Source organism: Pan troglodytes, chromosome X (assembly GCF_028858775.2).
Source record: "Pan troglodytes isolate AG18354 chromosome X, NHGRI_mPanTro3-v2.0_pri, whole genome shotgun sequence".
In the NCBI taxonomy this organism is placed as follows: domain Eukaryota; kingdom Metazoa; phylum Chordata; class Mammalia; order Primates; family Hominidae; genus Pan; species Pan troglodytes.
Window position 1 is genome coordinate 22,244,798 of NC_072421.2, and position 24,416 is coordinate 22,269,213.

Here is a 24,416-nt window from a genome sequence, read left to right on the forward strand (position 1 = left end):
AGATATTTCCATCAGATTCCTCAGCAAAAATCCTGAAATTGTTTAAGCTGTGTGATACAATGTCAGACTGGTGATGGGATTAAAAATAAAATGCTATGTGAAGTCCCCAAACTCAGGGCTTCTGACTTAGAAACTACTTGTATATGCAGTGCTAAAATTGCTGTTACTCCAACCAGCCCTAGCCAGTGTGATTGACCTAAAGCAAGAGGTCTCAAACTGCAGTGGGCACAAGAATCACCTGGATTGCTTGTTTAAAATGCAGATTCCTGAGTTCCATACCCAGAAATTCTGATTCAATAGATGAGGTGTAGGGCCCAGAAATCTGTGTTTAACAAGCACCTCCACCCCCATCCTGAGATTCAGTAGTCACTAGTACTGTGAGCACTAGTAGTTGAAGAGATACCATGCCCTAGGGAGTTATCTTCTCTTATGCTAACTAACTGGTAGCTAGTTGTAGCCATTTTGAAATAGTACTTCTCCCTCCACCATCCCTTAGGAGCTAAACTGAGGAGATGTTTCCAGTCTCTTGCAATAGAATTCAGCAATTGTGACTTGATTACCAGGGCTCTAGTTCAGTTTAGTGTGGGTTAAGTGGGCATTAAGGAATGTGTATTAGAAATTAAAAGGTTCATGTAACCTTATCTCTGTGGGGAAACAAAGGATGTGTTTAAGAATAACTACAAAATGTTTGAATTGCTTAGATAAATTAAGAACAGTTTAAACTTAGAAATGACCTTGTGCCCAAGGTTGGATTCCCTCTGATTTTGCTGTGTGAAATTCCATGACCTTGTGAAACAAAGTGGTAGAAGCTAAAGCTAGCATTCCAGTATTATAATATTCTAAAAACTGAGGTATTGTGTTTTGTTTCGTTTCACCTGTATATGAAGATTATTCAGTTTCCACCCCCATTTCTGCAAAAAGAGTATAATATTACAGACAAAAATTAGTTCCGCTGATTTCTGAACTATGCTATATCTTGTTTGCTAGATATCAGTGTTATAGGCAAGCTGTGTCCCTCCCCATTTTCTAAGGGAGGACATAATGAACAACATGCTTTCTCTATTCTGTCTCCCAACTTGTTCCTTCTTTTCTCAATATGACTCAAAAGATACTACAAGATGTTGCAGATAAAAATCTGCACTAGGCTAGAGATTTAAAATATTGCTGATTTGTTCCTGCTGACAATATTTATTAGATTCCTCAAGATCCAAAATAAAATGACCTAAAAGAGGGTACAGTTTGTTTTATCCAAATTGTTATTAGTTTCTCAGGTCATTCAGAAACATCCATCTCTTCCAGTTTCTTAACTCCTTGGCATGTGGCTTATGCTCAGGTGTAAAGTCACCCTTTCATCACATTCACTCTGTTTTAGCTTTTCGTTTCTTGGCATTTTGTGTTGTTAAGCATGCGGCCTCCTCATTGGAGCAATACTAGCTAGGCTGTTCCACTGTCTCACTGATTAGAACATGGTAGCATATATATCAGGTCAATCAAATACCCTTCTCGTCAGAAGACTAGAGAGGTTTTCTTCATGCTTCTTGATTAGATGAATTTGAGGAAAGATCTCGTATAGAAATAATTTTAATTTTCTCAAAAGAAATGGTAATTTTACATGTATATGGAGAATATTTTAACATAAACTATTCTGATTAAAATTATAGATGTACATATACAAGTATAGTGGTGGGAAAATATTTTTCTGCACGGTGTGTTATTGTGTATATTTGGGAGATTAACATTTCCAAACAACCAAGTTTAAAGCAAAAGGTGTCCCATTTATGGCCAAGTAGACTTGCATGCCAACAGAAAGACATTGTATTAAAACCATATGCAATTCTAGCCATATTTTTCTACTTTCTCTTCATGGGTATTGCATGATGGTATTTCTAATACAAATACTAATATGCTTTGGAAATAATGGCACTCGCAGGTCTTTCATCATATTGTATCACTGCTTTATCATATTAGGCTAATACACTGCGAGAGTTGGTAGAACCTCTCCATGCCAAATCGGATCCACTTCTGTTGGCACTCAACCCATTGGACTCACAGATTGATAAGCTAATGTTTAGAGAATTTAGATCGGAGAGAGTCGGTACGGCGCAGACTCAACATCAACCTCTTGCAAGCAACTAAAATGGCCTCGTCCTTGCTGTTTATAACAGAAAACAGACTTGTAAAAAGCTTAGATCATCAAGTGTTTTGGATTGGGGGCCTCCCAAAGGGATATAAGAGGGGCAGGCCACTCTTAAGAAGAATGCGAGCTTTCTACATTGGGACTAGCATAAGATCAAAGCCAATCAAGATGGAGCACAGTAACAGAAAACTGCGGTTTCTATGGGAGAACAGAAGGGGAAAGGGTCTTAACTGGGAAAGGGCTCTGTGTGGTAACACCTCAGTTGTGTTCTCCTGACACCAGGAAAAGAGAGGGATCAGCTTCAATAACTAGAAAATTCTGGCTGTTTAATGGACTCTTTGGTGGCCTCTTTAAGGCAAAGCAGAGAAAGCAAATTATGTATTAAGTGTATTTTGCATTTTTAAAACTTGACGTGCTGTATTGTACTAAATTAAGTGTAATCTATTAAGGCAAGGTATACACAATTTGCTTTGAAACTTATTATGTTTATTCTATTATAAAGTGTATTCAGGTGCAACACAGAGACTGCTTTCGGTGACATTAATGAAGAAAATTTCTCATGCCAGGCTTTATTATAGAATCTTCAGCTAAAATCCTAACTTTCTCCTTATTTCTTGGCACTTGTATACAAGTGGTGTTGCCTCTTAGGGCAGGCATGAGCTATTCTTTTCTGTAAAATATTTTGAATCTATAGGCTGTGGGTTTCATTTTTGAAAAGTATTTTGTCTGGATGTCTTTCAAACTAGCTTCAGATATTATTTAATACTATGTAACTGGGTCCCCTATGGCTCAATCAATATTGCTTATTTTTCTTCTGTAGTAGATGTGAAATTTCCTTTAGTTGGATAAGATACACTGTAATAATTTTAATGCTAATTAATGATATTTCATACTGTGCAATGAACAGATAATTTAACACTGTATTTTGAAATGTTTTTTTCTTCCTGTCACCGCAGTGTGTGGTATTGCATAATGTGAATACCTGTAAAAATATAAATTACTTAAAAATAAAAATATGACCAATTGGTATCAGATCTTTTCAGATAGCTAAATAATTTGCTAAGTATGCCTGATAGTAAATATCTTTCTAAAAAGAAGTAATCAGTGCTTCTTTCTCACAAATGGAATTTGTGTCTGTGAATAAAATCACATTGATCTGCCTTACAATTGCCTCTGTGCTCTAACCATTTTAATGTGTTTTTTAAAACATATATATATAATGATGGTTCTGGTATATAGAAATCCATCAAAAAGCATTTTATTGGCTTTATTGGCATTTAATATTTATGGGATTGTCTTGGGTCATTCTCCCTGTTTAAGCCATAGTAAAATTTTGTGATCTAGAGAATTTGGTTTTTTTTTTCATTAAGGAATATAGTGACTCCACATTAATTTTCAAAAATAATCATCTCTTAGCTTTGGTTTTAAACTGTCTCCTTTATGAATTCCTGCCTGAGAGCCAGCACTTTGACTTCCATATTCCTAGTGGTTAAATTTTCTAAATTCTGTGGGTAAACCTAAACTGTCATTTATATTTTTGATTGTCCTTCAAAGAACCTTCCCTTCTTTGGGGCAATAAATCAATGCTAAGGACACCAAGATTTTGCCATCTGAACTACTTGTCGTAAATACTGTAGTGCCCTGAAAATTCAACCACTGTCATGTATTTTTATCATTAAACTGCATAATTTAACAGAAATTACATGTTCAGAGAAAGAAGTATAGAATAAACTTTAGCTGTATCTCTTTTGTCACATCTTTATGGAGCAATATTTAGTGTTGTAAGGAAGGAATTGACAGACACAAGTACTTGATTTCAGTGAAGCACATTATCATTATTACAAGGATGGGCTTTACATGTTCTTTAAAAATATAGTTAGCAAATGTTGGTGGAGTCACTCAAACTGTTCTTTGAAGAGAAGGGGTTTTTTCTCACTAAAATAGACTTCTTTACTCAGAGAAATTATTTCCCAATAGTAATGTTTGTGTATTGTTACTTTGCCTAAAAGAAAATAAATAACTTACCCCTAAATATGAAACAAGTAGTTGATTACAGATGGAGGACTAAAAGCCAGCTTTTAAAATCTTATGCTTTTTTTTTTGATATAACAAACTGCCTTCCCCAAACCCAGTTTTATAATGCTAGGCATAGCTGATTGACTTACATAAAAGCATGAATTAAGAGAGCTAGTATTTAATTACAAACATTCAAATTATAGTATAAACCCCTGAATACTTAATCATCCTTATCATAAAACCTCCAAAGACATTAAGTCCATTAAAAGTTTGTCACCTTACATATAAATAAGTTATTCATTATGGCTTGCTAGTAAATTCATATTCATAGAAAATATTCGGGTGTTCTCAATGCAAATGTTAATTGCCTTTTGTGACAAGAATAGTGTTTCACATACTTGATATCATTAGCCCGGAAGCCTTAAAGCACTCTGCAGCTGTACAAGAATGAATGTCTCTCAAATCTGACTATGTCCAGTCTTCTCTACCATTTGTGATTTAGTCTTTCCCAACCTTCTGGGCTCATTACACAGCTGTATTGCAGAAGGAACAACTGTTTCCACAAGGATATCATTGTCCAATTTTACAAGATCACAGATCCCTTCCGAAATATGTACCAGAACTCATTATCCATCATTGGCTTCATTCTTCAAGAGCCCAATTGGTTTACTTATTTGTTTTGTTTTCATTTTTTATGCTCCTTCAACATTGTCATTGCAGGGATGTGAAAATGGGGTGGATACTAGAGTAAAATTTTAGGTTGCCAAGTTTCATGAACAATATGATACAATAGACTGTCCTAATAATTACACAGTCACCTGTTAGGGAACCCTTTTTGGAGTAGTTCATATATAAAGAAAACCATCACTCTGTTTGAATGTGTTGGGTTGCATGAGGCACTGTGCCAGGTAGAAGAAGGGGAAATGCAAATATGAGTGGGACAAATTCTACTCGTGGAAAAGTCACAGTCTAAGTCTCTGAAGTAGGGCACACAAGGGTCCATTAAGGTACAGGAAGAAAAAGCATTGGAATTTTTCCTTGGGTTTTATCTCTCATCCTTTTGAATTTCTTTCTGTGTATGTTTTATAACTTCTATCTATTACTATAGAGTAATACATGTATATAAGTTTCTGTTCGATAAAACGGAAGCGTTTTAACTAATAAGAGTGTGCAATCAGAAAAAGTTTGGAAACCACTGAGCCTGAATGTAAGAAATACGTCAACCAAAGACTTTTTGGTATTTGAGAAATGCATTATTATCTTCTAATAAGCAATTTGCAAGAGATTCCAACAAACTGGTATTTTTCATTAGCTATTCTTTTCTTTGGGCTTTCATTTATCACTTACTACCTAGAGGTCATAGGCAACCTGAAAAAGACGAATAATGATGCTCACTACATTCCTAGATTCACAATATTTCATAGTGGAGCAGAATATGAAAGGGACAATAAAGAGGATCTTCTTTCACCCCGTCAAGTATGACACAGCCATAAATGACCCTCCCTCGGCACAGAATACAAGTTAATTCATCAATAACTTAATTATGATCCTCAAATCCATCAATCAATGAAATTTTATGTAGGAAAGAAAATTTTATATGCACTCTTTGCTTCAATAAAATTGGAATTCAAAAGTATGTAATCTGACACAGGACTAATTTACATGTTGTAAACGTAAATATAATTTGGGGGGAAATTTATTTCTGCATAGGCCCAGATTTCCTGAATAAATTAGATACAGATTAAAATTTCATTATAGCAGTGATACAGTTCCTCATTAGGAATCACAGAAGGGTTCCTATATATGTCCTGTGATTTGAATGTGGTCTCTACACTTTGCCAACTTTCAGAAAACATTCATTCAAATTGCAAAAGAGCTGGTTTTCAGCCAGTGTTCCAGTGGCTGAACTGGCACATTGAAAGAAAGTCAATCAGGAAGCAGACCTCACCAAGTGCTTGCCTCCTCTTCCAAAGCAAGCCTCTTCTAAAGGAAGAAAAAGCAAGGGTTGAAAAAAGAGAGAAGCCTGAAGAGAAGTGAGAAGGAGATGAAGAAGAGGGCAAAAAGAGAAGAAAATAAAGGTGCTTTCATATTTTCAGTTGCAACAGTAGCCCCAATTGACTTAATTGGTATTCATCTGAGAAAAATCAAGGAAACCAATTGAAAATTATAAAAGAAAATAAAGGTCTGTTTTTGTCTTGAATGTTGAGTTCTCTGTTGTTTTGACTGTTGAGCACAGTGAATCAGATTTATAATGTGACTCTGCCCCTCACCAACCGCCCTTTTGAAAATGAAAAGACTCTTTGTCTAGTCTTAAAATGTTAAGTAATTGGTGGCATTTTGTGGTAGCCTGGCATCTCAGTCCCTCGTCCTTACTCATCCCACTACTGTGCCTTGTGTAGTGTATGTGTATGATGTGTAGGGGATGGGGGCAGGGGGTGGCTTATTATCTCTGATAGGAGCCACACTATCCCATTACTATACTTGGAAATGTTTCTGTGTTCCGTCTCATTGTGATTGCTTGTTCAAGTGTGCTGCCCAGAGATAAATCCATACTCAATTCTTTTTACAGCTGTCAAACCAGATTCTTTGTAGAATTATGTTGTCTTTTGATTGAATGCTTTTCTCCCCCGTAAGAGCAAGAAGGGGGAGAAACTTTCAGTTTTTATTGTTTAATACCTATGTATGTCATTTTATATATTGAATCTTCATTCATCCTTCTTAAAGTAAAACTACATTGAAATTTTATAAAATCAGTCATCTGCCCCAGTATTTCACAAGCTTTAAGAACTGAGGGAAAACTGGGTCAAAATGTTTTTTTAAACAAAATATATGCACCCTTCTACAATGTTAGGTAATATGGAGGAAGGTTCTTTTAAAATAAAAATTACTATGTAAAAATACTCTGCCTCCCTTAAATCCTAAAACTAAAATCTGAATCCCTTTTTCCTTCACCTTCTTTCTAGAACCAAAAAACTAATAATACATTAGGCCACCTGATACCTTAACTACTATAATTCACATCTGTTAGGCCTCGCATTTTCTACCCCACCCTCTACTCTATGAAATTACATCTGGCTTTAGATGCAGTATTGCCTTGAGGAAAAAAAGAATACGATAACTACTATATAATTCCTCAGGGTTCTTTCCTGGCCTATGATTTTCTGAAATAGACTTATGCTGTTTAAATGTGTCCTTGTTTTTACAACTCCATTTAGTTATTCTAAATGATCATATGATTTTGTGCCTTCCTCAAGCCAAATCATTCTCAGTTAAGATTCCCTATCTTGCTTCCATTTTGTTCATAACCCACAAAGCAGTTTCTCCTTTTTACAGTCTTCCATCCCCCATCCCTCAAAATCCTCTAGGTGTTGAATATATTCAGCGATGGGCCAACAGAGAATTTAAAAGCTGTTGTTTAAAGTGATTTTTGTATTTTTAGATTATAGTTCTAACTTAGATATATGGTTAAGAAGTTAAAATTGATCACAGAGGACTTAGTGATAGCATGTGCTGATGATAACAAGGAATTTTCTAATAGAAGGACTCAATGACTATACCTACCATTAGTTGTTAACTTCAGTAGCAGAGCCAAAAGTTGAATGTGGAATTTAAATAAAGCTGCTTTTTAATCCTAAAAATGACCTTTTTAGGTTAAGGTACTGTACATTTTGGGTTTTTTGATAGTTTTAGATACAGTCATTTTGAAAAATTTTTTGAATGCTGCATTTTAAGGGCGTCTCACATTCATTGGCATCTACTGCTAAATACACATTTCAAAAGACAACTGAAAAAAATTGGCAGTATAGAATTCTTGTTAAAATCGTGGATTCTGGGGTCAGACTGCCCACATGGAATTCTAGCTCCACCACTTACTAAGTGTGACTTTGAGCAAGATACTGCCCTGCTATAAATGAAGATAAAATAGATCTGCTCTTAGTATTGTTGTGAGGATTAAATGAGATCATAAAGATTAAGCATTTACCCTGCTGCCTGGCACATCTAAATGTTAAATGGTATCATTACCAATTAAGGAATCTTTTTTTGAAACTGTCAGAAAGCCTAAAATATTCACATGGACCATTGTGGAATGAACAACATTCCATATTTACTCTTTGGGCCAATATAATTATTTAAATATGATTCTGGCTATCTATTTTAAAAAAGATGATATAGCCCTATTCCAATCTACCACTCCAAGCAAAATCCTAGTTCATCTTTGTTTATCATTGTTGAGAAAGATATGACATTAGTGTTCAGGCAATTATAAAAAACAAGATGGGAGTTTTATTTGTTCAGCTATGTCTAAGACCCTTATTGAGCCAGTCTCTCATTTTTTTCTCAAAAATATTTAACTGGAGTATTTTCTCCTCAGGTCTTACAAATACTAAGTAGCTTCTCTTAGCACGTGCCATATTTTCCCTCTATATTTGCATATAAACATATTCCCATGTTTCATTTTAACTAAAATATTGATAATTTATGATCAGTTACTATATTTACAATGTACAAGGCATTACTATGGCAGTCACATGAAACCTAGTAATCCTCTATGGCACAATTGGAAGATTTTTACAATCAAATATACTCCATTGAATGCCATTCGATCTTATGAAATCTGGAAAAATGTAAAAATCAGTTCATTCAGTATTGCTAAACCAGGCGAGCTCTATTAATCAGCATTTCTATGCTTATCAGCATAATGATAAGGGATGTTTATTAATGTTTTAAAATATAATGTGCAGGATTGTTTCCATGTTGTGTGCCTTTTGTATTCTAATTCTTTGAACTTGCTGGACTCAAGATATATATGGCAATTTGCTATCAAGAGTATATTTGGTTAATCAAATAATCCTATTATTTGATCATTCTAAAACAATTAGCTGCCTGTAGCTAATGTTACCCAATATAACTAGCAGCTGTGGGTTTTTGTTGTTGTTTTTTTAATATAATAGTGTTTTCATGGTCATTCATTATCCTGTTTTTCAGATAGTTTTGATATTTTAATAAATTTTCCATGTGTCAAATAACTTTATTGCAATGAATTCATTTCTGTCTCTCTCTCTCTCTCTCTCTCTCTTTTTTTTTTTTTTTTTTTGGACGTTGCAGGTGAAAGCAGAGAAGAAAAGTTAGGAGACTCATTGCAAGATTTATACAGGGCACTGGAGCAGGCCAGTCTGTCACCACTAGGAGAACATCGTATTTCAACCAAGATGGAATACAAGCTATCATTTATAAAAAGATGTAATGATCCTGTAATGAATGAAAAACTACACCGGCTGAGAATTCTCAAAAGCACTTTAAAGGTAAGACAAGAAATGGAAGGACAAATTTCTTTGAAGAGATTCATTCTTAAAGTGGATTACCAGATACTGTAGGTTAAGAAATACAAATTGGGGGCTGGGGAGAAGAAGAGGTAAGCAGTAAGAACTTGAAGCTGAGCTATTCTATGTCATAATAACTATATTGGTAAAGAGGAGATCATCTTAACTTTTCATTAACGTCTCAAAGCACTGATTAAATGTTATTTTACTCAGTTCTAGGAGAAAACAGGATGTGATTTAAATTGTTTTCTAAAAATGCAGGGCTGGTGTTATTCCTCAGTCTATAGATTTTCTAAGATAAAAATACCATGTAGTGTAATTATTAGCATTACTAAAAGAACACAGCATGCATGCAGAATACAATAGTGGGTGCTAAAAGAGTTTGAGATATTTCGTGATTGTTTCCCGCATGAACTGCAGTGCATTTGGGATGAAGCCATGGTGATTTGTGTTCCATGTAGAAATTTTATAATTGTTCTGTTTACGTTATCAGTTCCCAACTTACATATTACCCTCCTATTATACATTTCTGTAAGTGTTTACATTGCCTCCAGTCTCCTTATTATATGCCCCCAGGTTGGGGAGGAGGTGGTGAGGACAGGAGAGCAGAGAGGCAGGAAGTTGGAAAAGGAGGCAGACAAGTGAGCCCTGCTCACTGTGTGTGGGGGAGTGTGGGAGATTGAAGGAGAGGGCTCACCGCACAAGCCACCTGAGCAGGCCCTGTGCCCTTATAAAACAAAAGCAGAAGACATTTATGCAGCCAACAAACATGAAAAAAAGCTCATCATCACTGGTCATTAGAGAAATGCAAATCAAAACCACAATGAGATACCATCTCACGCCAGTTAGAATGGCGATCATTAAAAAGTCAGGAAACAACAGATACTGGAGAGGATGTGGAGAAATAGGAACTCTTTTACACTGTTGGTGGGAGTGTAAATTAGTTCAACCATTGTGGAATACAGTGTGGCGATTCCTCAAGGATCTAGAACCAGAAATACCATTTGACCCAGCCATCCCATTACTGGGTATATACCCAAAGGATTATAAATCATTCTACTATAAAGACGCATGTACATGTATGTTTATTGTGGCACTGTTCACAATAGCAAAGACTTGGAACCAACCCAAATGCCCATCAATGATAGACTGGATAAAGAAAATGTGGCACATATACACCATGGAATACTATGCAGCCATAAAAAAGGATGACTTCATGTCCTTTGCAGGGACATAGATGAAGCTGGAAACCATCATCCTCAGCAAACTAACACAAGAACAGAAAACCAAACACCACATGTTCTCACTCATAAGTGGGAGTTGAACAGTGAGAACACATGGACACAGGGAGGGGGAACATCACACACTGGGGCCTGTCGGGGGTGGGGGGCTAGGGGAGGGATAGCATTAGGAGAACTACCTAATGTAGATGATGGGTTGATGGGTGCAGCAAACCACCATGGCACGTGTATATGTATGTAACAAACCTGCACATTCTACACATGTATCCCAGACTTAAAGTATAATTAAAAAAAAAAAGAACTATCATACAGAGTATGTGCTGTAGTAATTTCAGGAAACAGAAGGTCAGAGGGCTCCTTTGGGAAATATTTCAGATCCATAGCATGCTGCTGAGGTTTTGTAATTTTGAAATATAGGTGAGTACCAAAGAGACAGACAAACTAGAAAATGACCTGAAAAAATTTCAGATAGCAAGCAGCAAAGTTTTCAGACTCCATTAGCTTTTAATTGGTAGTCATGCAAATACTACTGCAAATCCAGGGGACAATTTAATGGACTTTTGGGAAGAGCAGAATTTTTAGAGAGTGCTGTTAATAGTCGTAAGAATAGTTGCAGTGACTAATCCTACTCCAAAGATATCATCACCCTCCCACCTTATAGAGCCTCTCCACTTCCCCCATTCAGTTCTAAACTGCCTGGTTTAGAAGGCAGGCAGGCATTTTGAAGCAGGTTAGATTCATGGATCTTAAAGACCTGTTTCTCTCCTTCTATCTCACAGCCCCTTTTCCCTGTCTTTTATGCTCTGTAGAGTCCCCCAAGGTATTTTCTTCCAGTGACAAAATATATGGCTACTGCCAGTGTTCAGTTCACTAAGTATTGATGAATCACCAGGTACATGAATGCTCCACTCGATTCTCTGGGACCAAGAAAGATAACGAAAAGTCACTGTAAAAAATGTCCCTCATTGGTACAAATGAACTACAGAACCCTATGCTTTTTGGCATGGAAAATTAATAGGGAATGAATTCCTTCATTAGGGAAGCATAGCTGGCCAAGCAACCCTGGATGTGTCTATTTCCTGGAATTTTAACAGTCCCCCTCACCAAGCACAGATCTCAGATCCCACCACAGGCAACTCACAACATCCTCAGTCCCAGCCCTCTTCCATATTCTGGTCTGTGAGGCCAGACCAACTTCTTAACCACCTTACTGTTTTCTTTGCCTCCCAACTCTGGCTGGCCCAGAGGTGTATGCCTTACTTCCTGCAGAACATTTTCTACACTTCCCTAAGCTTTACTTGGGTCAGGACTGAGCTGCTCAGACTTTCTTAACCCCTACTTCTCCATCCCACCTTCCACCTGGGAAATTCTCATCTTCCCCAGGTGATAGTTTTAACTTGGTGAGTTATACCAAAATGAAGCTCAGTCTTCAGCTGAGACCCAGCTTCCAACATGGAAGGGAGAGCCATTCTCCATTACAGGCCCCCAGTGCTACAGAAAGGGAGCCATAACATTCACACAGCAAGAATTATGTATTTGTGGTAACAGGGGGGCCATGCTCAGTCTCATTCAAGTATGAGAAGCTTACCATAAAGCAGGAGAGATAGAACACATGCAAAAGTAACTCAAGAAATAGAATATGACAAATGTACTCAGTGGCACTGATGGAGTAGTAAAGGGGCATAAATGAGGGAGAAAATTTTTCTGAGTGTTTAAGCACAGCTTGAAGAAATGAGAGGCTTTTGAACTGGATCTTAAAGAACGAAAAAGGTTTCCATAGCAGAGATGGGCAAAAGGACAGGCAAAGAGAAAAAGCAAACCACACAGTGGGCAAAAGGAGGCATTCCTCGGGTGTAGAAAAAAGTACACTAGGACTCACGTGAGTCTAAAGAGCTGGGTGGGTGTGAGTATCCAAAGCCATCTCCTATGGGCTTCTTAAATGTTTTGCCTATTAACTTTTTATTTTAAACTTGAATAAAACTTTGTCCCTGTCTTAATTGTTGAATCCTTTTTCTTTTCAGGCCAGAGAAGGGGAAGTAGCCATTATCGATAAAGTCCTAGACAATCCAGACTTGACATCTAAAGAATTCCAACAATGGAAGCAGATGTACCTCGACCTTTTCTTGGATATCTGTCAAAATACCACCTCAAATGACCCACTGAGTATTTCTTCTGAAGTAGATGTAATCACTTCCTCTCTAGCACACACTCATTCATACATTGAAACGCATGTCTAAATGTATTCTGCCTTCAGACCATCTAGTACCTGCTGGTACTCTGAACAAGTATATAAGGTAGTTTTTATATCAATGTGTGAAACACTTGACAAGCTATACTTTAATGTTACCAAACTATATGAAACAAACCATATATGGTCACAATACCACTATCTTTAATGAGCATTTGTATATTTTATATGCAACAGTGCTCAGCTTATGTTTACCATGTGCAAAATCAACTGTCTTTAATGACTTAAAATTAACTTTTGCAAACAATTCTAAATACAGGTGGTCTTCAAGTAGTAAAACCACAAAAGGCAGTTTTCTATCTATGGTCATCTTTTCTCCCTTTAAGTTAATTTTATATAAACAAGACTTCAAAAGTAAATCACATTTTTTCAGGTGCAGACATCCTTGTGGGTGGGAAAGAATTTAAACCTTTTTTATATTTATTAAAATGTTCTAAGAATTTTCTTAAACATTGCACAAAGTTTAATGCTGTAGTTTTATTTTTGTGAAATGTAGATGCGCATACAAGAGCTAAGCAAAATAGAAGAGCATCGACATAAGAAAAGTTCAGGTATCTAATATTCGTCTTAATAGTCTATTAACTTGTGAAAGCTAAGTTAATGGAAATATTATTCCAAATCTATGAGAACACTTGGTGTATCAGGGCAAAGCTTTGTAAGATGTTTTTGTAACTAAGACCAAAATTGAAGATAGAGCTGCTTTATTTTCTTGGTTTAAATCTTCCTTTATTTTTGTAGTGATGAGATGCTGATTGTGTACAGAAGAATTTGAGAGGGGATTTTTAAAAACTGACTTAACACACCCAGAAAGGCAGCTAACAGCTATATATATATATAAATTTCAGCCCAAACTCATGTTTTTAAACTCCAACTCTTAAAAGACAACAAGGTATAACTGAAATGAATCAACTTTCCACTTAGTTTCCAATTTTCCCCTAGTCCACTAATTAAACTTAGGTAATTATACTTCAGGTAGGGAAGTACAATATGTTTAGTTTCAGGCTGATGTGTGTTATAAAAAACAACATTGAAAAATAAAAATGTACTTCCCTTCTAAGGAGCAAGCAGGTGATGGTCATTCAGAGAGATGTCACATTGAATTATGAGAGAAACAATTTAGAGGTTTTTTTCCTGGCTTCATGAATTGTTCTATAGAGTGGATGAAGTCTAAGGAAAAGTCCTCTTCATATATTTCCATTTATAAGCGTCTTGTTTTTGAAAGTGATCACAGCATGAAAATGACTGTGCTGCTTTTTAGTGTCTGGCTGCATAATGTACAAGTCACAATTTGCTGTTTTGTTCAGGAGGAGAAAGGGAACCTCCTTTACTATTCTATATCCTAAAATCTACTTCTAATCAGCTTTATACTGTTGCCTGTACAGCTCAGTGAATGTACTTTCATCTTTAAGAGTTCAGATATATGCCAGTGAATATTTTTGCTGTAGAGGAGAAAGTAAAAACTCCACAGCGGGGATCTTTTTCTTTGCTTTTGAAACCACCATTGAATCACTATCGTTTTGCAGACTTTGCACAACTGTACAGGAGAGTGGCCTTTCTACAGCACATTTTCAGTAATCCTATATTTAGTCAAAATGGATGAGAAATCATGTATTAATGTTTGTATGGAATTTTGGGTCCGGTGTAATATTTTTATCATTTAAAAAGAACTCTATTTGTAAAAACATTTATTTACTGCATGGATATTGACGCACATTAAATTTGTGGGATTTTGTATATGTAAAAAAAAAACAAACAAACAAAACAAAAAACCTCTTGTCCTAAAATGAAGTGTGCTTGTTAACAGGTGTTTAGACTTATTGATGTTTACTAGACCAAATGTGTATGTTCACTTAAAAATATATGTACCTGATGGATGTGTCATGTTTACAGTGGCCAGGTTGTGGCCTGTAAACAGCAAGCAGTTGACGGGAAGACTAGCTCTGTTGCTACTAAGCAGCTTTTACTTTTGTAAAGTCAGCTCTGTTGTTTTAAATGGTAAAAATTAAACTAATGAATTTGACAAGACTCGTGGCTAGCCTAGCATGAAAGAGACCTTTTAACACTATATAATATCTGTACATTTTATTGCATTCGTTTCAAATCTAGGAGAGAGGCAGCACTGTAAACTGAAGTCAAATAAATTCAGCTCTTAATGAATCCTTATAAAGCACCTACTTTATTCATGCAAAGTCCTTACCACATTTCTTTGTGACCTAATTATACAGCCACCACCCCCCACCCTAGTTTCGAGTTCTAACTTTGCTGCCTCATTGGTGATACAAGCCAAAAGCAGCACCTGTTCAGTATATACAAGTGTCTTATCTAAGACCCTGAAAAGTCAAGCTGGTTTCCCATTTACCTGAGACGAAGTTTAAAACTTTACCTATTCCTCTTTCCTTTCTCTGTGATTCTTTTGGGGGAAGTGGGGGTAACCACCAAAAATTGATTTTTTTTACAAATATAATCTACAGTATGTCTGCAGAATGAACATTTAAAAGAGTATGAAAGAAATCAGTTTTTGTTTTGTTTTGGTTAGACATTCCACTTAACCAGAGGATCCTGATTATTATGGCTAAGGGTTGATGAAATGTGACTTAAAACCAGTGAGCTGTCTAAAGTCAGGGCAAAAGCAGCCTAGGGTGACACCGGTGACAGAAAAATTTAAGGATACTTTCTAGATTAAAAAAAAGTGCTTAGAGATTTTTTTTTTCCTTCTCAGTTCCATATTTATATCAAACCATCAGAGCAGAACTGTAACCATGGCTCCGGATCATAAAATCATAGTTCTCCTTACAATGATTTCATGGTATTTAACCAAGGCACTCTCCTTTCACTATTTATTCAGATAATGCCATCTCCTAGGACTTAATTACAGCCTTTATAGCCAACAATTTTCTGAGTTTTGTATAAACTTCCTGTGGTACATTTTTTGGCCTTTTTTTTTTTTTTTTTTTGGCACATAAGTAATCACTGTTTTGCACCTAGGGAAACACTTTAACTGTAAGAGGGAAAATAAGGTCATATTTTATTTGTGAAAGTCCTTCTCTAGCCTTGCGTGAGCCTTTCTAAAAATTTTCTTTCACTAGCTCACTCAAGTTGATTCATATAGCCTTCTATTTGACCCCCCGCCCCGCTGTCTCCCATTCTCAGCTCAAGGAGAAATGTTTCTCTTTGCTCAAGGCCTTGTTTGCCTGTTAACCTTCAGAAGCCACTCTGCTCCCAGAATCCCTTTCTTAGAAAAAGCCCATCCGTTGCTCTGTAAGACTAACCAAGCGCGACTTTCTCCTCCATTGCGGAAGGAAACTGGACTGACCCATTCAGCCCAGCACCAAATCTAGCGCCTCTCCAACCTCTCCCTCCCTCTCGTCGTCCCCACCCTCGGCCAGCTGCAGCACTGCGCACCGCAGGCCGCTCCAGGCCCAGGGCAACGCGCAGCCGATGTCCTCCCAACGGTCCAGGTCGAGGTCGTAGCCCACTACGTTGCGGGTAGGCACCTGGCGCGAGTCCCGCCACTTGAGGCCGCCCAGCAGCAACGCTGTCTCCTCGACCACGGCCAGCCCATAGCAGAAGCGGTCGTAGGGCAGCGGCCGCAACCGAGTCCACTGGTCGGCGCCGGGGTCGTAGCGCTCGATCTCAGAGAAGGGCTCGTATCGCCCCAGAAAAGCAAACACAGCGCCGCGCAGCACTGCCATGTGGTGCCCGAAACGTGCGGTGCCCATGGGTGCCTTCTTGCTCCAAGCCTGCTCCTCAGGGCCCAGGACGTATAAGTCCCGGAGGCTGCTCGCTCCGCCCTCGCCTCTCCCTGCCTTGCCCCCCGAGATGTACACAACACCGCGGTCCCCGACGGCCCCCGCGTGACCGTGCAGAGCCCGCGGTAGTGCCCCAGCCGCCGTCCAGCGGTCCCGACGCAGGTCGTACATCTCCACCGAGGCCAGCACCTCACCGCCCGCACCCAGGCCCCCGACGGCCAGGAGCCTCTCGCCCACCGCGCCGCACCAGAAGTGGGCCCGCGCTTCCCGCATGGCGGGCACTTCCGTCCAAGCGTGGAAGCGCGGGTCGTAACGGTGCACTTGGGCCGTGACCACCCGCGAGTCGTCGGCCAGGGGAGAGGATGCACTGCCGGAAGGGCTCTCCCCACCCAGGACAAACAGGAAGTTGCCCGCGGTGCACACGCTGTGCCCCAGCAGTGGTGTGGGTAGCTGCGTAAGGCTGCGCCAGCGGTGATTGTACACATCGAAGGCCACCACGTTCTGGGTGAGCTCCCACTCCTCCTCCTCCTCCTCTTCCTCCAACTCTTCCTCTTCTTCTTCGGGCTCTGGGGCGGCGACCCGGCCCCTAGCTGCCCTCTGCGGGGCCGCGACCTCCTCAATCACCACCTCCCGTGCCCTGCGCCCCCCCACCAACAAGATGCGGGTCTGGGGGCTCCGGATGCTGGTCTGCTCGCCCTGCATGAGCGGCTGGCGGGAGGGCGTCGTGTGGTAGTTGAGGGCCTGGATGATGAGGCCCTTGACCCGGGCGGGCAGCACGAGGCCAGAGCCCGAGTACACGCGCCGCAGTACGTCGGCGGGAACCAGGCCAAAGCGGACACGCTCCAGCAACTCCGTACAGTGTGCCAGGCGCTCAGTTGTGGGCTCCTGCCGCAACCAAGCTAACGCCAGGCCCAGTAGCCGGGCCTCGGGCACCCGCGCCACGTCGGGGGCACCCAGTACAGCCCTCAGCGATGTAGGGTTGAGCTCCAGGAGTCCCGCGGGGCCGGCGCCCCGCGCCAGCAGCTCCTGCAAGTGGCTCACGATGCAGCGCTCGGCCGCGTCCAGCGTGTGAGCCAGGCCAAAGCGCGCTGCCACGTTGGCGGCGAAGCAGCAGTTCTCTGGAGCCAGCTGGCGCTCCAAGTAGCGCCCACAGAGCCCCAGGGCCTCAGTGACCTGCAGGTAGCTGGCGGCCTCCAGAGTGTCCTCTACAGTGTCCATGGAAAGCGACAGCCAGGCAGTGTAGATGAAGTCCAGCAGGCGCTGCAGGCCGGCTGCCGATGGCACGTGCAGGTGGATCACGCGCGCCCGGGATTCCTGGGTGTGGCTCTTGAACAGGGCCCTGAAGTAGTCACTGGAGCACGCCAGGAGCGACCTGTGCGCCGGGAATTCGCTGCCCTCGGTCTCCAGTGTCACGTCGCACAGGAAGCCCTCGGCGCGCAGGGCCTGGTAGCCGGTGAGCAGCGCGCCGCCATGAGCTTTGCAGTAAGACAGGAAGTAACTCATTCTACCCAGGGCTGGAAGCAGCCTGGTGGGACCAGAGGCCTGCTGGGCAGGGCCGGAGGCATCCCGGGGCACAACACTCCCGGGACCCCCGCGTAAGCCACAGAGCCCCTAGCAGGGGCCCATTTCTGCCTGCTCAGTTTAAAGCCCAGGGCTCCTTCATCCAGACCTGCAGATCGCCCAGTGCCCCTCTCAGAGCAAATCCAGTCTGGAAACGGTTTTCGGAGGCCCCTAGTAACGGAGGGCGCGGAATTTGGAGGCTTCCCGGGAGTGTGGGGCTTGGTTTCCACGACTGCCGAGGCTTCCAGCGCGTTGCCCGAAGTCCCCTCCCCGGCCCAATGTGGAGAGCCCACACCTGCACGCCAGGGGCGGCGGTGGCTGCACACCATCACCTGGAAGAACCGAGTTGCCGGTGGACTCCGGGGGTGCTGGATGTCCGACGGCGCAGATGCGGCGTCCCGGGAGTGCAGGGCGAGGACTCTGACCTCTCCGGGGTGGACGAGGAGGACGGGTTCTGCGGGCACCCGCGAAGGCCGGGGACAACTGGTCACGGGGCAGTGGGGGGGTGAGCTTGTTCCGCGCGGAGGATCAACTCAAAGCCTAGGGGATTAGGGAGGGGAGGGCGCAGGTCAGAGCGGCGGGTCAGAGGCGTGATTGGGCGCCGCACATAACATGCCGGTAGCTCACAGCGACAGGAATAGCGCGCCGCCTCGGCCTCCCGGGCGCGCCCCGCCCCGTGCCCTGACTGCTGGCCGCGAACCGAGGGCACGGGCGCGGGTGAAGCGGCCCGGGCCAAGGGCTTGACTCCAGTGACCCTACTGGCCACCAGTGTCACCAGAGGGTCCCAGGAACCCGGTTGGGGTTGCGGGAGCCGGAGTTCACTGGAGAGGCACGAGTCGCCGGAGCCCCTCGACCCGGTAGTGTCGGCGGAGGGGCGTCCGGCTGGGCAGGAGGAGTGTCGACCTCCCGGTGTCCCTGTGTCTGGGAAAGAAGCCCTGGCTCAACTTTCTGCTTTGAAGAGGCCCTAATTAATCCAGCGGGAGAGAGGATTAAGCTGCGACTTTGCGCGCTGACACCCAGTAGGCCGCTGCGCGCTGAGGAGGCACTGGCGGGAACCACGCCCGGGCGAATCCCAAGCTCCCCGCCAGCGGCGCTAGGTAACGTGTCCCTCACCTGGACTCACCCTTGAGAGATTCTGGGCCTACTCTGAGCCCTTCGTGAGGCAGCTCGCGTCTCCCAGGCTGGCTCGTTTCACCTTTGTTCCCACGCCCGTTCCCAGACCTCACCTGAGTTTTCCCTTCCTATTCTTGGACCCTGCCCCGACCCATCCCTTTGCAGCATGAACAAGGAAACTGTGGTTGACTTGGGTTTTCTGCCACTCATTGTACACTTCCTTTGGGAAAAAAAAAAAAAAAGTCATTGCTTCCAATTTCTCTCCCCGATTTTCCACGCTCTGATCTAATTACTGGCTGCTACATCCTCGATGTTATCCCGGGATAATGAGCCGTACGGTTGCAAAGCTCGGTAGAGCTGGAATTTCGTAGGGCCCTTCCTCATAAAGTTATTTTTTACAAGAAACGCCCCAGCATGGAAATGACTAAAACCACCCTGATCTTGAGACTTTAGGAAAGCATCTCTCCATCTCCATCCTGTTCTTAAATAACTAAATGATTAATATAACTGGTCTTTTTCTTTCTATTTATTTATTTATTTATTTATTGCCAATTTGGAGACTTCTTTTGCTTTCATCTGGGATTGATTTTTCTATTTTCTAGTGCAACCCCTCTGGCAGCCTTTTTTAGGTGAGCCTTTTGAGGGCATCTGTAATAACTCGTATTTCTGACAGCTGGGGTTGTATTTCATAGGGAAAAACAGTTCAAGGAAGGATAAAATTATGTCATTTCCTACCTGGCATGCCATTAGTACTTACAAGGTCTCCAATTAGAAGTAATTCTTTAAATGCATAAAAGTATTAGTAAAATGATTTTGCTGTCAAAGATGAAACTGCATTATGACTTAAATTAGCCAAATTATAAAGTGCAGGCAGGGGCTCCAGTTGGGCTTCCTTAAACTCCAGAGGCTAAAAATACTCCAATTTGAATTCCTAATGTTAGAGCTAAAGCTGGGTTGGGAGGGCAGGTGCTGGATTTGTGGGGATTTGGGGGTTTTAGCATTAAAATTATTGATTCACAAGTAAAATACCAGTTTGGTTCACTTTGCACAGATCTACATTTTGAATTCAAATGGCCTTTACCCAACCCAATAGAATTTTGCTGGAAGGGATTTTTGAGATCATTTAGTCAAACTTTGTCCCTTTTCTCTGAAATCTTGTTTTTCTTTTTAAACAAATGTGACAAACAAGCCCCAGTGAGAGTACGGTTTGTCTGGATGACTTGGATATTAAGTTACCAAGTCTGTACTAGAATCAAGGGCTCCCTCCCCACTATATTATGTGACCTTATGTATGATAAAAATAAAATTGTGCAACACACAGTTTATTTAAGCCAAATAGGGTGATAAAGTACACTTATCCCCTTTTCAACTTAAAGCTGTTTAAGTAGGTCTTTTAAACAGCATATATTTAATCCAGAAATTGTATCTTATCCCATCTGATCTGTCCATCACCATGCTTCCAGATTGAATCCAAAATGTCACACTTACTTGAGAATAAAGATGCCGTGAGAGACTTTAAACTCTTAACATCAAAAATCCAGTTTTACATAACAAGTATGTGTTTATTGCTGGCCCAACATGCTACCTTAACATATTTTGCCATTGAAGGTTTAATGAACTGTGTTAACTGAATATGTTTTCATATTAGGTGTGTTTATAAGACCTTCTTTAGAAAATGTAACTGTCAGTCTACCTAAAAAAACATTGTCCTTTGAGTAATATATATGAAAAATATAAGTATTTTAATTTCTGTGCAATTTTTTATTTTTAATTTTTGTGGGTACATGGTAGGTGTATATATTTATGGAGTACATGAGATGTTTTGATACAGACATGCACTGTGAAATAAGCACATAATGAAGAATGGGATATCCATCCCTTAAGCATTTATCCATTGAGTTGCCAACAATCCAATTGTACTCTTTATTTTAAAATGCACACTTCTTATTGACTATAGTCACCCTGTTGTGTTATCAAATAGTAGGTCTTATTCATTCCGTTTTTTTATCCACTAACCATCCTCACCTCCCCAGCCCCCACTACCCTTCCCAGCCTCTGGTAACCATCCTTCTACTCTCTGTGTCCATGAGTTCAATTGTTTTGATTTGTGCAATATTAAGTATGCTAAATAAAATTTCAGTGTGTGCTTTTTAAAGTTGTTGTAGATGTGTATCTTAAGTTGGTGTCAGTCTGTTTCGGCTGCTATTACAAAACACCGTAGTCTGGGTAATTTATAAACAATAGAAATTTATTGCTTACAGTCCCAGAGGCTGATAAGTCCAATATCAAATTGCCAGCAGATTTAGTGTCTAGTGAGGGCTCTCGCCTTCATAGGTGGTGCCTTCTGACTGTGTACTCACATAGCAGAGGGGTGAGGAGCTAACAAACTCCCTCAGGGCTCTTTTGTAATGACACTCCTCACCTCCCAAAAGTCACACTTCTTAATACTATCATATTGGAGATTAAGTTTCAACATATGAATTTCAGGAGGACGTATACATTCAGACCATAGCGATTTGGGTTCCCTAGAAGCACGCTTTGTGACCCAACCTGAAGGAATGTTGATAGACAGATCTAACAGGGTGAAGTCATTATGTTGAAAATGATCTACTTATGAATTGCCTTCCCTTTTAGGCTATAAATTCCAGAGGGCAGGGACTGTTTCTTGGTCTTTGTATCTGCAGCCTCTGTCATGGTCTTTGGCATAAGTAATGTTGAGTCGAACAGATACAGGAAAGGAGTAAAGGGTTATTTAAAGGAACTTGATAGGGATAATTACTTCCTTATCTCTTGTTCTCCTTTCCCTCACACAGCTAGGATTTAGGACACATCCTGGTAAGGCCATGAGCTTACATCCCTAGAAATCAAGTGGATGACCATGGGTGGCCGCCAACTAAGGAGTCCAGGTGGACTCAACTCCTTTGAGAAAGCCTTACTATCTCGTGCAGCCCTGCAACTCCAGTCTAACCCCACATGCCTCTCAGCACCCAGTCACACGTACTGCTACTCCTCCTACCCAAATGCAGGGCCCCAGATGCCCCAGGTGCCCATCTTGCCCCAGTACACCCTCTATGCCCCAATTTATATGGCTGGGCTTCTGTTGAAGGCCCAGCTACTCACCCCAGAATATCTATTGAGACCCTGCAATTTGCCCTGAACCCCCTACCCCTCGTCAGGACAGTGAATTGCTGTCCCTGATCCCTTCATGCATCTTCACGTCCTGTGACAGACCCTAGAACTAAAGTCTTCCAAGCACTCACCTCACTTCCCACATCAAAGCGGCAATGCTCATCAGCCACAGCACTCCACTTTTCTCCAACTGGCCCTCCCTAGCTAAATCTAAATTACAGAGTTCTTGCCACCTCTAAAATAATTGTATGTGTTTATAGAAATCCAAAATTATGAACTTCCTTGTATAATGGCCATTTAATTTTTTTTACAAATTTAATGTGCTCTTTTTGGTAATAGCTTTATCAAGATATAATTCCATATCATACAATTCATCCATTTAAATTGAACAGTGGTTCTTAGTATATTCGGAGTTGTGCAACCATCACCACAGTCTAATTTTAGAATATTTTCATGACCTCAAAAACAAACTTCGTACCCTTTATCTGTCACCTCCCTATATCACCAATCCCCGAAGCTGTAAGCAACTGCTAATCTACTTTTTATCTCTATAGATTCTCCATATCTCATATAAATGAAATCATACAATATGTGGTCTTTTGTGACTGCTTTCACTTGGCATAATGTTTTCAAGATTCATCCATTGTAATGCACTTTTGAGGAAGAAAAACGCTTTGTATAAGGATAATATTGGAAACCTTTTCTCAAAACCATAAAACTCTGAAATTCGCCTGTTTGATATTTAGGATACAGTGTTTTGGCAGGTTAATGCTTTCTCATCTGTCATTACTGGCTCCTTTCAATCCAACTATACTTCTTCCCAACACATGACTTCTGGCAACCTCTATGGAGAGCCTATTATTAGGAATTGACACATAGTAAGTTTATTGTGAAAACATGATTACAAACAGTAATAGACATGCAGTAGAAAAAAAATCTATGTTATCTGCACCTCCTTCTGAGACCATTTTTTGAGTATGCGAAATGTATTTTTGTGATATGCAATTCAAATGAAAGGATTTCAAGGGCTGGAGTGTGTGTATGTGTGCATGTGCGTGTGTGTTTTATTATGAGTGATTTTGGCATTCTGGCTCAGCTGACAGTTTAAGGAGCAGTGTGGTGAATGGGGAAGAACTGGTCTTTGGAGTCAGACAGACTTGGTCTCCAACTCCAGATCTACCCTCATGAGACCTTAAAACAAGTAACTTAAATTCTGTGTCATTTTATTATTTTTAAAAGGAGAATACATTCATAGCACCTACATTCGTAGCACTGTTAAAATAAGATTATAATATATTTGACTGCTCCTGGCACACAGTATACACAAGAGATGCGAGTTTTTCCTTTTCCTTCCCGTGACTAAAGCCTTCTGAAAATTCATGCTACCAGAGCCCAAGCAGTCAGGAATTTTAATAGAGGAGTGGGTTGTCAGTGATCCTCCTATAGCATCACCTGGAAACCTGCTATGAAACATAGATTCTCAGCCTCATCTCAAACCTGCCAAATCAGAAACTCTGGAAGTGGGACGCAGTAATCTGTTTTAACAAGCACTCTCCATGATTCTGATGCATGAGAAAGTTTGAGAACCACTGTCATAGAGGATTATTAATAATTTCTGCTGCATTCTGAATTCACCATTCTCGGTGACAACTTCTGGCTGCGATGTCAGTGTTTTTCAAAAAAGGAAGGAAGTCTACTAGTTCCAAAAGATCAGAAGTCAGAGACCTAGAGGGGAAAAACTAGTGGCCACTGCCCCTTGTTATATGACTTAATAATATACTGTGGTCTCTTTTGCCCTTCTCACTCCTGCAAGATGACAGTGGATCACTGAGGCATGAGATGATGACTTGGTAAGCAACACATTTTCCCAAACAACATTTGATTGAATATTCAAATCAGAAG

At 40.9% G+C, this 24,416-nt stretch overlaps 2 protein-coding genes across 9 annotated transcripts in view; one reads left to right on the plus strand and one right to left on the minus strand.

Moving 5' to 3' along the window:
- The window catches only part of CNKSR2 (connector enhancer of kinase suppressor of Ras 2), a 280,256-nt gene extending 265,126 nt beyond the window's left edge, over positions 1-15,130 (plus strand). For 4 of the 8 annotated variants that reach the window (XM_016943171.4, XM_016943172.4, XM_024353188.3 and 1 more), the window contains 2 exons: positions 9,260-9,456; positions 12,737-15,130. In XM_016943171.4, the coding sequence (XP_016798660.1) occupies positions 9,260-9,456; positions 12,737-12,952 (413 nt within the window). In that variant the 3' untranslated portion in view covers positions 12,953-15,130. Of the gene's footprint in view, positions 1-1,968; positions 3,172-9,259; positions 9,457-12,736 lie in introns of those variants that run through there. The other 4 variants (XM_054676638.2, XM_054676639.2, XM_054676640.2 and 1 more) reach the window with 1 other exon arrangement.
- Positions 15,131-15,862: 732 nt separating this feature from the next.
- Positions 15,863-18,218, minus strand: KLHL34 (kelch like family member 34). The gene has a single exon (XM_016943173.4). It carries the CDS (start codon positions 18,213-18,215, stop codon positions 16,281-16,283), a length of 1,935 nt encoding a protein of 644 aa, XP_016798662.2. The 5' UTR covers positions 18,216-18,218; the 3' UTR covers positions 15,863-16,280.
- Between the last annotated feature and the right edge of the window lie 6,198 nt (positions 18,219-24,416).

Bases quoted from the DNA above. Each gene is read 5' to 3' on its own strand.
- KLHL34 (XM_016943173.4), bottom strand. From the start codon at position 18,215: ATGAGTTACTTCCTGTCTTACTGCAAAGCTCATGGCGGCGCGCTGCTC.